This window comes from Leopardus geoffroyi, chromosome C1 (genome assembly GCF_018350155.1).
Source record: "Leopardus geoffroyi isolate Oge1 chromosome C1, O.geoffroyi_Oge1_pat1.0, whole genome shotgun sequence".
NCBI classification, from domain to species: Eukaryota; Metazoa; Chordata; class Mammalia; order Carnivora; family Felidae; genus Leopardus; species Leopardus geoffroyi.
Window position 1 is genome coordinate 123,323,152 of NC_059328.1, and position 15,986 is coordinate 123,339,137.

General features: G+C 36.2%; 1 protein-coding gene and 1 long non-coding RNA gene across 2 annotated transcripts in view; one reads left to right on the forward strand and one right to left on the reverse strand.

The window, feature by feature from the left end:
• The window catches only part of DPP10 (dipeptidyl peptidase like 10), a 1,361,034-nt gene extending 1,348,277 nt beyond the window's left edge, over positions 1-12,757 (reverse strand). The window contains exon 1 of the mRNA XM_045479564.1: positions 12,664-12,757. Within this exon, the coding sequence (XP_045335520.1) occupies positions 12,664-12,723 (60 nt within the window). The 5' untranslated portion in view covers positions 12,724-12,757. The remainder of the gene's footprint in view (positions 1-12,663) is intronic.
• LOC123598830 lies at positions 370-12,946 on the forward strand. Its single transcript, XR_006712812.1, has 4 exons — positions 370-829; positions 5,892-6,039; positions 12,318-12,457; positions 12,731-12,946. It is a non-coding gene; the product is annotated as an uncharacterized LOC123598830 (long non-coding RNA).
• Positions 12,947-15,986: the final 3,040 nt, after the last annotated feature.

The window sequence follows — 15,986 nt, forward strand, 5'->3', positions numbered from 1 at the left end:
AGTTTTCCATGTCTTCCTCCTTCATTCCAGGCAAAGGGAGAAAAGAAAAGAAGCCAGACTGTATGCTTCTTAAAGAATGGCTCTGTGTGTCTTATGCCTTTTGGTATCCTCATCCACGCAACCTAGCATTTATTGAATATTCAGTAAGTGTTTGTTGAAATAACATATTATCAAGAAAAGAATTAGAAACTAGAATACAGAATGCTTTTATAAAATAAAACCCTGAACAGTCAGGGTTCTGATAGGAAATATAACAAAGATTAAAGCCTCTAGGGAGGGAAGAGAGCCTCATGTATTTAAGATCTTGAAACTTCGAGAGGAGCGCTATCCCCATAAAGCAAGGTAATTACCATGGCTGGCTATCAGCCTCTGCAGCACTGACATACAGGTGACCACACCTAGTTGAGCCAAGTTGATCACAAAGGCCTAGGTTGAAACTAAAAAGGTGCTATGAGACATGACAGAAAAAAAAGAGTACCCAGGCAATGGGAATATCAAGCACAGAGACTCTCATCTGGCAAAGAATTTGGCTTGTTTCAGAGTCAGAAAGGGACCAGCCTGGTTGGAGAATGGTCATGAGGTGAAGCAGGAGGACAGACAATGGGAAACAATATGGTCAGAAGGAAGAACAGGTGCCAGATAATGCAGGGGGTCAGGATAAAGTGAAGGCTCTGGGGTTGTTTTCTAAAAGAAATGCTAAAGTTTAAACCAGGTGTACAAGGTGATTGGAGGAAAAATTTAAATACCCACTTGGTTATTAAGTAGGGAATTAATTGTGATAAAGTATTCTGGAAGCCAGGAGCCCACTGAAGTCACTGCCATAATTCAGGTGAATGTGCAAGGAGTTTGGTGATGGTGGTGGAGGTGGACAGAGTGGCAAGACTAAAGATACATTTAGGAGGTAGAATAGGCAGAACTCTCTGATGGACTAGGTGATGAAGAGAAGAAAGGTGAATCTTAGCAGAAACCAACTTCTAGTCTGAGTCTCTGAAAAGATGCTCTGACATGATGTGAGAAAGGGGTAGGCAGTAGCAATCAAAAGTCTTGATGGTTTATGGTTTATTAGTGATGGAAACATGAAAATAGGAAACAAAAAAAGTTTATGGTTTCTATTAGACATCTAAGTGAGAATCCTGAGTACAGAGCAGCATCCAAGAATAGAGGAGAAGGGAGAGGTCTGGGTGGGAGACACACAGTCTGCTGGTGTTCAGCATTTGGTAATTAAATCCATGGGATTGGGGGGCACCTGAATGACAGAGTCAATTGACTCTTGATTTCGGCTCAGGTCATCATCCCAAGGTCATGGGTTGGAACCTCAGCATGGAGCCTGCTTAAGACTCTCTCTCCCTCTGTCCCTTTCTACACTTTCTCTCTCTCTCTCTCTCTCTCTCTCAGATAAAATATTAATAATAATAAATAATAATAATAATAATAATAATAATAATAATAAATAAACAAACCCATGGTATTTATAACACCACTCAGCTGGAAGTTACAAACCAGATGTCCCAACCCTCCCTGAAAATATTTTTGGTGATCCCATATAATCTATCATTTCCTCAAAAACACCCCTCCAAGATATTTCTTTGGAAAGGGGAGTGAGCCTTGTTCTGATATGCCTTTAGGTAAGGCATGTCCTCTCCAGTTACCATACTTCCAATTTGCATCTAACCATAATATATATGTTACCTGTTAACCTTGGAGGCATTTAGTGTTTAAATAAATACTCCTGAGGACTTCAGAATACCAAGTCCCTAGAGAAACCAGAGAAGAAGTCACTATGATAGGCCCTGAGCAACCTTATTTATTGGATGAAGAATATAATAATTTCCCCTCATCATCCCAAACTCATCACCTGCAAAGAGAAAAGATCCCAAAGACATATAAAACAAACAAACAAACAAACAAACATTTGACAATACAAAGCAAATTGATTGAACATGGAATCATCTAGTGTCAAAGGAGAAAAGGCTACCCAAATAAGATAATATTGTGATTCTCTCTTCTCATCCTTTTGTTCTAAAGTCACAGAGGAGGTCTCTGCTATGAAGCAATCAGAGACAATATGATATTTGAGTTTATTACATCATGTCAAGACAGTGCTTATATCATTGCATCACCTGTCTTTCACAGTATGGTATGTATTACATATCCATCAAATTCTAAAATCTTTCTTGCTCATCACTGTGGTACATAGTTTTGGCTTTTCTGTCCAAACCATCCAACCTTCTTCATTGTTTCTAAAGGAACCCATTTTTATTTGGATAACCCCCTCCTCATTCCTGTACTAAACCATGTGCATGTGTGTCTTCAAGTACACTGAATAAAAAAAATGGTGTAAGATTTAATTCTAGGCAACAAGAGTTGAGAAGAAATCTGTGTGGAATTCTTTCTTTTAAAAAAAAAAACTCAAGAAAGAAATTTCTCTTTGCCCACACAATATTTTCAGTTGCCATGTCTGCAATCCAATTATCTAACTGGAACAGCCACGTACTGACCATGACAGAAGCTAGTCTGAGAAAGACAATGCAGAATGGTGCGAATTACCTGCGTCCTAGGTCATGTTATTTTGGCACTGAATTAACAGACTCCTCAAATGGTCTTTTCATTTTGTGAACTTATTTTTTTTTTCTGATTCCTTTAACCATTTCATTTAGAGTTTTCTGTTATTTTGTGATGTTTGTGTGGTAGGGGGAAGGGTAGTTCTTGTTTAAAAGGATGCACCTCACCTACCTTCCCTTTTTAGTGTTTATTTATTTTGGGGCTCCTGGGTGGCTCAGTCAGCTGAGCATCCAACTTTGGCTCAGATCATGATCTCTCAGTTCGTGAGTTCTGGCCACACATTGGGCTCACTGCTGTCAGTCCAGGCCTGCTTTGGATCCTCCAGTCCCTTCTCTCTGCCCCAACCCACCTTGCGTTCTCTCTCTCTCTCAAAAGTAAACAAACATTAACAAAATAAATAAAAGGGTTTTTTTTTAGTAATCTTTACACCCAAAGTGGATCACAAACCCATAACCCTGAGATCAAGAGTCAAATGCTCTTCTGACTGTGCCTGCCAGGCACCCCTACTTTCCTCCCCCTCCTTTGTTTAACAAGGCTTCACGCTGGTGTGGATCCCAATGCAGGACTTGAAGTCACAACCTTGAGATCAAGATCTGAGCTGAAATCAAGAGTTGGACACTTAAACTACTAAGCCACCCAGGCTCCACCCCCCCCTTTCCCTTTTTAATCCTCAGCTTTCTCATCTGGTATCTCTAAGAAACACTTAAAATTTTATGGTTGTAGAACTGTTGCACATCAAGTGTACTTTAGTATTTTCTGTCTCCTCTGAAAAATGCTCTGAACTATTGAGGGAGACCATTGGAACTAATCCTTCAAGAAACCCAAGGTATCTGTATCAGACAACATATGGCTTATGTAATCAGGAGACTAAGAAGGAAAGAGCTTTCTCACCTCTGCATCTGAAATTCCCAGGCATATTTTATGCTTAAATCCAATGCCACTAACAGAGGTCAGTAATGAGGCATTGGTACTGCTCAAAAGATCATTACTTACCAATATGCCAGGAAAATGGTTATCTGTATGTTATCTCCAAATACTAAAGAGAAATATTTTGGTACAGTCCAATGATTGTCATTAGTCAGAAAAAATTCTTTTGGGCTAAAAAGGTACCACTAAATTAAAGCCTTTAAAGACCAGCTATTATTAGCATTCATGAAAGTGGGTGGTATAAAATCAAGGTGTTAAAAAACCTTTTGTTCTTATTAAGATATACCTTTAGGAACACCTGTCTGGCTAATAATATCTTAGTACCTGGATCATCCTGAAGATAGACCAGGAATGTGTGACCATTTTCACTTTCTACCTAAAGACACAAACCTTAGGAGTGCTTTCCAAGGTCAGAAAACTGGGTCCCAAATTTAGATCTTGTCTTTGAAATATTTGGTTTTAAGCTTTTCCTTCAGAGTAGAGTCAAATTCTCAGAGATAACACAAAGTCCAGGCCCCTTCATGTATTTGAAACCTCATTCTTCACTGATCCTGATCACTTATATTATATAACATAGTCACACTCAACTAATAAATGCTTTCAGGACAGTTACAGTGCCTTGTTTATTCATGTTTTACACAGGTTTGTCTGTGTCTGAAACATTTTCTTCCCCTCTTCTTAATTAAAAAAGAATTAATTTAACTCCTATATAGTATCTGGTTTGGGCTTTGTAAATGCCACTCAAACCTTATATTTACCCCTCCTAGCACTTATCATTTTATATTATAATAGTATTAGTTTGCATCCTGGGCTGTGCTCCTTAAAAACAAGCAGTACTGTTCTATTTGAGTATTTTTCCAGTAAATGTGAAATGACTAAAATAATGAAAAAGTAAGTCCAAGCTTCTATCCATTATACCTTTATACAATTTTACTACAGCTGCCCTTCCTTGGTCAAGAATACCTGCCTGGCATAGTTTCCCCACCCTAATTCCTTTATTGTCTGAAAAAAATTATTCAAGTAAAGGGCCCATACGCTAAATACAATAAGTACTTTTATGCTGTTTATTTTCCATTAAAATAGAGTGGAGTCCATTTTTCTTAGGGGAAAATCCTAGAAACCAGAGTTGTGAGAAGTGGTGTTTTTAAACCCAGCAGCAGTGATTCATCTTGAAAATTAAGGTTTCTGATGAGAAAGAGTCTCACTACAGGGCCAAAGCTAATAGTTCCCCTACAAGGCCCCATCCATTAAAATCAACAGCAACTTTTATCTGCTATGCTAACTCAGGTTCCAAAACAGAGGGGCAAAGATTGTCTCTATTTGGACAGACTTTCCTCAACCCTAATGTAAAAGATACTTGTAATGTGAAACCTATTTTTGACTTACAGAAACCACTCTTTCTCAAGAGAATTAGCATATCTATTGTGACAATCCTTGAGGCCCCTTTGTCATCTCTCCAAATGTTGCCTACATACTTTAAAGTAAAATGTTCAGTTCAGCTTAGGTTAAGGAAGACTAATATGTTTCTGAACTCAAAAGTCAGACTGCATTTCTTAGGAAGACAAATGAGTTCATAGCTCTCTTTGTTCCTTCATTCGAAGAATCTTAATTGAGGACCTGTTATACACTGGATATAGCACTAGGCACTAAAGTTGCCAAAAGTAAAGACAAAGACCCTTGAAGAGCAGTAGAGGGAAGAGTAGTAGTAGAAAGACTTACATGGAAACAAATAATTATACCTAAGAAGACTAACTGTTATGAAGCAGTTGAGAAGATTATGTGAGAACATAGGTGATTAGTTGAGACCATGACTACTGCCTAAGAGAATTAGAGAACTGGGAACATTCTGTTTGAGATTTGAAGTAAAAATAGGGTTTATTAAAAGGACCATTTGGTGGAAGCGTAGAACAAGCAAAGGAAACAATGGGTGTAGAGATAGTAGGAAGGCTATATACACAGCATGATATATTTTTCCTCAACTCAATCACATGTACAATCCATGCAGCTAGGTATCTTCCATTTTTGTAGTTAAGCATCAGGATGAGTAGCTGCACTTTTTATTGAATTAATCAGTCCTTTAGATAGCATTTAAACTCAATATTCTTCTTTCCCTACCTTCCTGGTACGGATCCATGATGAGATCTTGCAGATGTTACTACAATATTAGAAGATACTTTCAGCTCCCTGGTGACTTCAAAATGAGTTTTTATCATCATTATAGTTAATAATAATTGCAAATAAAATTCTTAGCTTTTATGTCATAAAAATTGATTCTTACTATACAGTACTCTATGAAAATGTCATATCCCTTAAAAATTGCTACTAGAACAAATTATAATACAAAGCACTTACATAGCATTTTTGTTTGGGTAGATAATTTAAGTTTATTGCCCTTCTGCTAGTGAGAAGAAAAGCCTGAACAGGGTTAATAGCCTTCCCCCAAGGCTACATGATCCATTGTGATACAGAGAGAATGAGAATTCAAATTAAGGATGACCCTCTAAAGGAAAACCTATCCAATCTGCCCTACACTCCATTTGTACATATCAGGTAAGACTGCATGCAATGGATCTTTCTTCCCAATCCTAACTGTAAAAAACAAACGAAAACCTGAGTCCTATAAAAATTTCCAAGAGATAAAGTTGTTCAGAATGTAAACTTCTTTTATTTCAAGGCTTATCACCTAAGTTAAATTGGTTCTGCTAATGTAATACCATGCTGGGTCTGTCCAGAGGAGGTCAGGTTTACAACTGATAAACCTGTTTGTTTCAGTTGTGGTATACTGCTTCCAGTACTATCCTACCAACCTGGCACATATCCAATAGCTAAAGAACACTCGTAAATGAAAGGAGAAAGGTTATGGTGATATTCCTGTCTAAGACTCTTTTGCCAAGTTTCAGATGAAGCTGGCAAGAAGGGAGAAAACTGCCTAACATACTTTCTGCTTAGTGTGACTATCTCCATAGTTACCAAAAGGTGTTTATTACCAAATGCCCTCAAACCAAATCAGATAACAGAACCATTGAAAGCCAAACAAAATCTCAATACAGTTTTTTTTTTAAAGAAATGTACTGTGAATTTAAAAGACAGAACAAGGTTTCCCACTAGGTTACCAATTAAACAAGGTCTTAAAATTTTATTTAGCTCATTTTAGAGATGATAGACCTTAACAGTCACTTAATAATCAACAAATATATATTCAAAGTCTATTGTGTGAAGTGCTTTGTATCAAGAAAGCCCTGTAAGGGATAAAAGAGATATAGACCTGAAGAGATCTCAGCTCTCATACAATTCACATTATTACATAATCCTAAGTATCATTCTGAAGTTGTTCAGACTCCACCTGTGATACTCAAACACAGACAATTCTTACAGGGGGACTATAGAACAAATTTGTCTTATTTTGTAGTTCTTTAGCACAGGATTTCTGAAACTTTAATGTGCATTAAATCACCCAGAAGGCTTGTCAAAAACAGATTGCTGGTTCCTATCCCCAGAATTTCTAGTAGATTAGGTCTGGGAAGGGCCCAGGAATTTGCATTTCTAGTAAGTTCATAGGGGATGCTGATGTTGTTGGCCCAGGGACCACATTTTGAGAAGCGCTACCTTAGCTCATTTATTCCATGCTACATTTGTTGAACTATGTATTTTCAGTGAAAAGTAGTGATTTGTCATCACAAATTTGTCACTAAAAATGTCTTTACTACCTGAGCAAAACATGAGTTTCTAGGAAATTATTAACACCTATTTTTCCAAGAAGCAAATGAAATACTACTAAATATTTTCTCAATATTCAAGTTCAAATTTAACTAAAAATATGTTATATTATAATACTTCTTCAAAGTAAAAGTTGCCAATTCAAACACTTTAAATGTTGAATAAGAAAGAAACTTTAGGGGCGCCTGGGTGGCGCAGTCGGTTAAGCGTCCGACTTCAGCCAGGTCACGATCTCGCGGTCTGTGAGTTCGAGCCCCGCGTCAGGCTCTGGGCTGATGGCTCAGAGCCTGGAGCCTGTTTCTGATTCTGTGTCTCCCTCTCTCTCTGCCCCTCCCCCGTTCATGCTCTGTCTCTCTCTGTCCCAAAAATAAATAAACGTTGAAAAAAAAAAAAAAAGAAAGAAAGAAACTTTATATTTTATTAAGAAAAAATGAATAAAATAGAAAACTAGCCCATCTTTATAACACTGTCACTCTTTACTAAAAATATAAAAACATTTAATCCTTCCTTTAAAGAGTAGGATCTACAGTCATTATTCTAATGACTATAGAATAAGTATTTAAATTTAAATACTTAGCATAAATGCAAACTATAAATGACTATAAATTGGTCATTAGCAGAATTTCTAACTTGTGGTCCTATTCATGGTCATCACAGGCTGTGATTTTTGCCTTAAGCGTATGAGGAAGTTGTTTCCGAATAATTAAAAAGATGTAGACCATTTCGAAGAGGGAGAAAAAATTTTTCTCACACACAAGGTCTTTCATTCTAATTTTTGTAAGTCTACTTTTTTGGCTTCAAATATCACCACTTAAGAGAATGGCCCATTCTCCTAATGCTGAAGAAAAATCTGTCCCTTGCCAAATGGAACCATAGGGTTCACTGAATACCGATGATAACTCTTTCTTTAGTGCTTCTGAGTCTGTGTTGAGATCATAATGTAATAAAGTTTCTTTTTGTTTTTTTTTTCCTTATGACTAAAGTCCTTAGGATAAAGACCAAGAAGAATCCCTAAGTCAAAATACACTGTAGAAGCATATTATACTCTTCTAGAATTTCATGTAATAGTGATATTTGAGAGGTATATTTTGCATATTGCAATGACATAAAGAGGTGGAATTTTCTCTTATATACTCTTTATATTTCCAAATTTTTGTGGATGCAATCATGAAATACTCTTTAACACAAAATGCAACACCAGCTGAAGTGCCATGTGAAATATGGATGTGGTATCCATCCTTTAAACTTGGAGTGTGGAATTACCATCAGTAAAAAGTGGTGTCAATTGGTACATTTCCAAATTATTCTCACCATGCCAACTTATCACAATGTCACACTCCAAAATACCAATGGCTAAAGACACAAATTATTTTCTAATGACCATGCCCTCAGGCACACAGATTTAATAAAAAATGTACATATGAGAAGATTTTCATCCTCTTTTACTACCTAATTTTATCTCCTGTTTCACACACAACAGTTTTGGGTGGAGCTGTGGATTAGAGGTGGTAAAGAGAAAATGTCTGTATTTGCCTAACACTTCAATATTACAATACAAAGACAATCAAATTGTCATGAAAAGTATTTGTCTCCTCATAAATGTTCTACTCTGAAGAAAATGAAAATCCTAAATACACCTTTAAATACACTTTGTAAAAATGTGTAGCTATTTGTCCAGGAATTTGTACGTACGTACATACATACTTACATACATAAATAAATAATAAATGTTAAAAAAGAAGCTTTGGGATCCATTTACACAGATCTGAGAAACTGGGAACCTGAGTATGAAGGTAGTGATAGAATAAGCCATGTCTGCCTTAAAAAAAGAAAAGACATTGATATGAAAGAGTCACTAGATGAGAAAAGTAAAGAGATATTGTGCACTATATTTTGGAGTTCGATAATAAAATAAAATAGGTATGATTCCTGATCGAGGAATCACCCACACTGAGGATTCACACACAACTTCTGACTTCAGAGAAAAGATGGACCATTCTTCTACTACCCTTAGAAATACATGGGTGAATGATTTCTATTAAAATATGAAAAAAAACCTCTCACTTTTTTTAAGGCAAAGTTCTAAATTTGAAATTCTGCTGAAAGAAAAAGTAAACGAAGTTCAGAGATTTGACTGGAAGATTTAATTTGCTTTCAGTTTAACCAAGAGAAGCTAAGACAGGGAAGAAAAAACCAAGTTTGTTGCCTAAAGTGGGGACAATTTTTCAGAAATGAAGTTTATAATAAGCCAAGATTAGATCTGTATTTAGCATTCCCAGATTGTCCCTAAAACTTTCCATTACAGATCTCAGAGATTCTTTTTTTAGAGTGCTGCTACCTTGACGGTAAGATTTGTAATCATTTCAGGAAAAGCTTTATTGCTTTTCAAGCTCTAAAATGAGAGAGGGTTTTATGAGTGCATTGCATTCAACATTTTGTCCAAAGAGATCTGACACCTTAATTTGACTTCCTCTGCTCTGTTCTCTTATCAGTTTTGACTACAGGAACATACCTGCTCAAGTACATCAGGACAAATGTGTCAGGGACTGGTAGAGCTGGAGAATGGCCAGAATGACAAAAACAAATGTCAAGCAACCTAAATAATGTTGACCATTTTATTCCATCATGACTCCTCCCAACGCCTCCTTCTTCAGCTCTGCCACCACTCTGACCACAAACAGCTTTCACTGGCAGCAGCCGCTAAATTTGACTCACTGCAGATATCATCACTTTTTAAACTTCAGCTGGTGAAACGACATATAAACACACCTGTTCTTTCTCCTCCCACACATTTTGGCCCTTAAAGCTATTTTTAGCCAAAGCAATTCATTTTTGTTCATTCCCATTGCATTCTTTTTTAGCAGTAGTTAAACTGTCAAGAGAAGGAACAGTCAGCGTTTACTACATTGACAAAAGGGGGAACAATTCCCTAGAGGATTATTACTCTGAACTGTGAGGGGGTGGGGGGAGTCCCTAGAGGTTTTAGAATTTCCAAAATGGAGCAATTTACAAGTTATTAAGTATCTGGATATTTCTGGAGCCCCAAAGTGGGTCACTTATCATTACCTGCAGGCCAATCAGATTCCATAAGGGAGTTTTTCTTAAAGTTTTCAGATAGTAACTTTAAGAGTGAGGGGAAAATCAACTCTAAAAAAAAAAAATCATGCTTGAAAAAAAAGAAGATATATTCCAAAAATCCAAAATGTCTTTTGAGCTCCAGTATCTAATAGCTTTTCAAAAACCTCTCATCTCAGGGTTTTTCCTTAGGTTGTTGCCGCATTGTGTTCATAGGCTAATGCATTACCTAAATATAGATAGCCATTTTTAGTATAAATTCCAAAAGCCATAAATGTTTCATAATTGAGCACATAATTTGAAGTAAGAGAGCTTTTCCACTCATCCCCTTTTACTGTTGCAAATTGGAAAATACTCAAGTAATTACTCCCTTAATAGTTCAATGCTTGCAACTTTATATACTTTATGAACATCACAAGCATCTTTTGCTCCCCAGAGCAATATGGGGGGTGGGGACAACACAAAATAACTTAACTTGTATAATTAACCAAATCATCCAGTGCTTTGATTCAAGATTTCTTCATTAAGCCATTAATGTAATACATTGCTAAGTGGTGGGTTGTCCAATTTTTATGATGCCTTTCATTTCAATTCAATGGCTGCAGTTAGAATGAAAAAAAAAAAAAAGCATCTGCAAGATCAGCAAGATGATGCAAAACCCTTAGACTAGAAACGTTTTTTTTTTTTCTGCCTTCACAGTTTGTCTGAGGGCAGTTAATGCCAGAGGACCAATAAGGAAAGTAATTTTAAGTCCAGAAAGTAGCATTCATTTGTCCTTATCCAATAAATAAAAGGGCAAATAAAACACTTGATTCTTGTGACCTCAAACACTTAAACAGAAAGCTGCTGGTCATTTTATGGGTTTCCAAACATACTCAAAGGTAGATAGCCAGTTCATAATTCTATCCCACTTTAGGCTACAACACATATTTCCCACCAGAGTTTATATATCACAATGTGGAGTGTCATGTATGTACTGTTTAGTCATTGTTCAGTGATGGTATGCTTACATAAATGACATATATGGGAATGTGACATGCAGAGGAAAACTTATATACTAAAGCATAGTATTTTGTTTCTAAACTTGGACACCATACAAAAAATTCAGTGCTGAGAAAGGCACTGCTTTTGCCATTAGAGATGGTGAAAATTATCTGAATTTTAGTTCTTTATGGTTACAGTTAACTTTATATGTTCATATATGCTGAGAGTCTAACTATATATCATTTGATACATCCTGGAGACTTCATTGCTTTTAAAAATAATTGCATATAAATGTATTTCAGTGTATGTTATATTTATAACTCAAAGACTGACAAAGGGTGGGTAAGTTCACAAGAAAAAAACTTACTGCTGAAAATTATATTGTCTAATGACAGTCTGTGCAGTATTTTCAAAGACCTGAGATATAAACCAAAAGTAACATAAGCACAAAAATCCAGTCATGTCGAATTTTGGAATCTCAATAAAAGACATACAACTGTTTGTGAATTAGAGATTATAGTTACTAAAAATGATCTATCAGGTTATCAGTTTTTTTTCCATGAAAGAGTTCCAAAGGAGCCCATCACTTTCTCCCAGGATGCAAAATATCCACACAGATAAATTGCAAGACAAAATAAATCCTTCATTTGAAATCTGTTTTTAAGAAGTCTCCTTTTAAGTAAGAACACCAAAATAACAGCAAAGAGGATAGCATAAACATTACTTAAAACTAAAACAGAACAGTCAAATTCCAAGTTTGGTCCTTTTCTTTTAGCCATGTCAAATAAGCCTCAAATTTAAAACAAGCACTTGTATTAAAAGGCATCCCCAATCACCTCTCTTACATGATGGCTTAGATAATAGCATATGTTTGTATACTCCCTCTATAGACTTTCATACTCCATCACTATAGTGACTTTAGTATAACCAACAGTTCAACACTCACAATGATGAATATGTTTTTCTATGAAAAGGATAAGAAGTCCCAAATCCATATGACAATGAAATGCTATTATAAAATTTGTATTCAATTTAATATTATCTGTTTTCAGCAGTTTGCAAATTCTTCACCAGTTTCATCAAGAAAACGGACATGGAATAAAAACTCCTCTGGAAGCTCAAAGCTCACTAAACTTTCTTCCTAAAATATACCACTGATAGAGTCTCAATCAAAAAAGCAAAAGTCATCAAGGTAAATGAATTGTTAAGTGAAAACTACTCTCTCCAGTCTATACACACATACAAACAGAACTAAACTCTTTACTTAGATCCAATCTTTCATTTAAACTCAGAGCAACTAGCTGTCTTCACTGTCAGTGCCCTGCCATACCAACATTCATGTGTTCAGTAGATGAATGAAGATACATATGCAGAAACAGAGGGAACCTGGGTTCCTACCTTGACAGTTTTCGAGGGTTGACACTTGATGTGATGGGACACGCTGGCCGTTTGGTTCATTTTTCAGGACCCTGGACAGCGCACGATCCCAGGTGGACTTCCAGGATGAATTGGTGATCAAGTCTCCTCTACTGGACTTGAGCAGGGGCTGCTGCTGTTGCTGTTGCTACTGCTGTTGCTTCTGCTTCTTCTGCTGCTGCTGCTTTCTCACTCCGGAGGCTGAAACGCTGTCAGATTGGAGGGATCTGTATCTCAGCCCTAAATAAAGCATTCATTTGGTTCATCAGTCTCAAAGCTCTTGACGATATGGAAAAGAAAGCTACAGACTGTTGCAATTCACTTGTACTGTACCTTTTCAGTACTGAGATGTGACAGCTTTAGAGTACAGCCAATGATCTTGGCTCTCATTCTCCTTTCAAAGAGACGGATACCAGAAAACATACAGAGATCAATTGCAGTACCACAGTTTAAAGGGATACTCTCAACTCCCCGGATTCTAACCACTTTATACTTTTTTTTTTCCCAGTGCAAAAGAAATCTGCCTCTCTCTCCCTCTCTGCTCACATTTTTTTTACTATAATTCATTCTCATTCTGATACTAAATTTTTTTCTTCCTAGGTAGTTTTTGCAGTCAAAACAGCAGTAAATGCTGGGAAAAGACCTGTTGCCTGATTTAACATTGTAGGTTTTAACATAAGTATGGTAAAGGATTTACATCTTCTATGGATATGTAAGAAATTCTACAGTGACAGCCGGCTAAGATACTGACTATTCTTATTCTGTAAGCTGTGAGAAAGCTTATGGTATATAAAAAAGTTTTCAAACATAATAGTTACTAGATGTTGCACCAAACATTTTTTTTTTTTTCAAATTTTAACCATCTCTTTCCTTGAGGTCATTTTTAAAAAAAAATTCCCTGGGACAAACTAGTATCTAGCTCATGCCAATCCAACTTCCCACGTAGTTACCTCTCTGCCCCAAATGACATTCATTTTTTCAAAATATGTCATAAATGGTTATGAATAAGGTTTCTACAGAGTAACCACTCCCTGTGGTCACATTAGCACCAACTAGTATGAAAATATCCTAGTTGGAAACAAGAGATCCAGTAGGCTTGACTTAATGTAGTATATTATTTCCCAATATTTATTATAAAGTATTGAATGCGGCCTAAGCTGAGTGTGTATGTCTCATGTATTTTTGAAGACTAACCCTTTTTACTCATCAGACATATATCTTGCTGGTGAAATGCCAAGTTTATAAGATTGAACTGCATGAAGCTCTCAGGAAGCTTTATGAGGGGCCAAAAACAATACTAATTAACATTAGTGTGAGAAGAAATAAACTAATAAGTTTGGTGACATGATTAAATTTATGTGTTATTCTTAAGAAATATTTCCTGTTCTGAAATAGGAAAAGGATCTAAACATTCTTCACCAAATGTTTGTGAATCGCTGAGTTTCCAAGGGTAATAGTTCTGGCAGCACAGTAGAGGTAAGGATTAGGCAGTAGCAAGACCAAGCATTCTGAAGCCAGAAAGGTTAACAGCAGAGTACTGGAGTAATCAAGGAAATCATGAGAAGAACATGGAGCCAATAAAAAACAGGCAAAAGCTATTTCCAAGAATCTGGGTAGCAGCATCATAACAATATATTGAGTAAACCAGAGGACCAAGAAATCTGGTGACTCAAAGGTTAAGATTTTAAACCACAAATATGGTTGATACTGTGGCCTACATTATATTTTTATTGCATATGATAATTTGAATAATCCATAAAATGAAGAATATTTTATATTAGAAATTTAAAAACATGTATCTGAAAATAATGAAAATTGCATCTTATGTGAGATCCAACTAAATCAGTATTTAGAGAAAATGTATGTATTTAAATACACATATTAGAAATGCAGAAAGGCATAAAATTAATAATTAATAAGCCAAATGTTGATCTCAAGAAGTAATAAATAGAATGGTAAAACAAACTCAAGATACAAGGGAACAAATAATAACAAGAATGGAAAAAAAATAATAACGTAAAAAAAAAAATTCAAAGCATATGACCCAGTGAACAAGCCCATGAACCATATAACATATACTGAACAGCATGATATCTCTAAAGAAATAAATATCCTATACCAGTAGGGTTGACTCAGCTCCTCTTCCTTAGATATTTCTTAGTAGCAGATATCTGAGGAATCTCCAAACTAAATTATCTGGGTAGTCCAGGAATAATGGCAGGGGTTGGGGGTGTCCAGAGGGAAAGGGTACAAAACTTAAGATAGAATTTCTCACCCATATCATACAGTATGGAAGGTACAACTAGTATGAGAGCCAATATTTACATGCCTGACACAAAGAGGGCATGGGCAGCTAGATTGCAATCACGGTGGTCACATGAGAATTCATTCCTTTTCCAAAATTCTTCAAAACACTCTTCTTTTTTTTTCAACGTTTATTTATTTTTGGGACAGAGAGAGAGACAGAGCATGAACGGGGGAGGGGCAGAGAGAGGGAGACACAGAATCAGAAACAGGCTCCAGGCTCTGAGCCATCAGCCCAGAGCCCGACGCAGGGCTCGAACTCACGGACCGCGAGATCGTGACCTGGCTGAAGTCGGACGCCCAACCGACTGCGCCACCCAGGCGCCCCTCAAAACACTCTTCTATCCCCACTTGGAAAGCAGAGAGGATGCCAAAACAAACGAACAAACAAACAAAGGAACAAACACCACTGGCATTACTATCTATAGGTAAATGACAAAAATCCACCTAAAATCCTTGCCCAATGTTGAATTTTACAAATAAAAAGGAGAGAATGTACATTAAGAGAAAAGGATGACTAGTCTACACCATATACTCTCTTTCCACATCCCACAGTCAAGAAAAATCCATTGTTCAAAGTAAAATGTACCACCCAAATCTCATTTTTGATATTTTCCCTGCCACATTATCATCTCATGAATCAAGAAAATTAAAACCATAGCAATTTTAACATTTCTATTTCAAACATACAGATTTTTCATAATTTTTTGAAATCTGCTGTGTCTTAATATGTTCAATTGAATGTACAACCAGAAAAGATAGAGATCTAAAGACTTTAGTGAAATGCTAAAAAAATATAAATACTGTTTAAGAAGGATACATTCATATACAATTATTCTAATTGGGATATATTTGGTTCAGTATGTTTAGTGTGAAAACAGCTGCAAAATTCCATCATAGTTTTTCACATGGTAAGATTTTTTTAAATGTTTAGATCTACTCAGGAAACACTATACAGTGAATCATAGTGAACTAGAAATTTTAGACATTTATTTATTTAT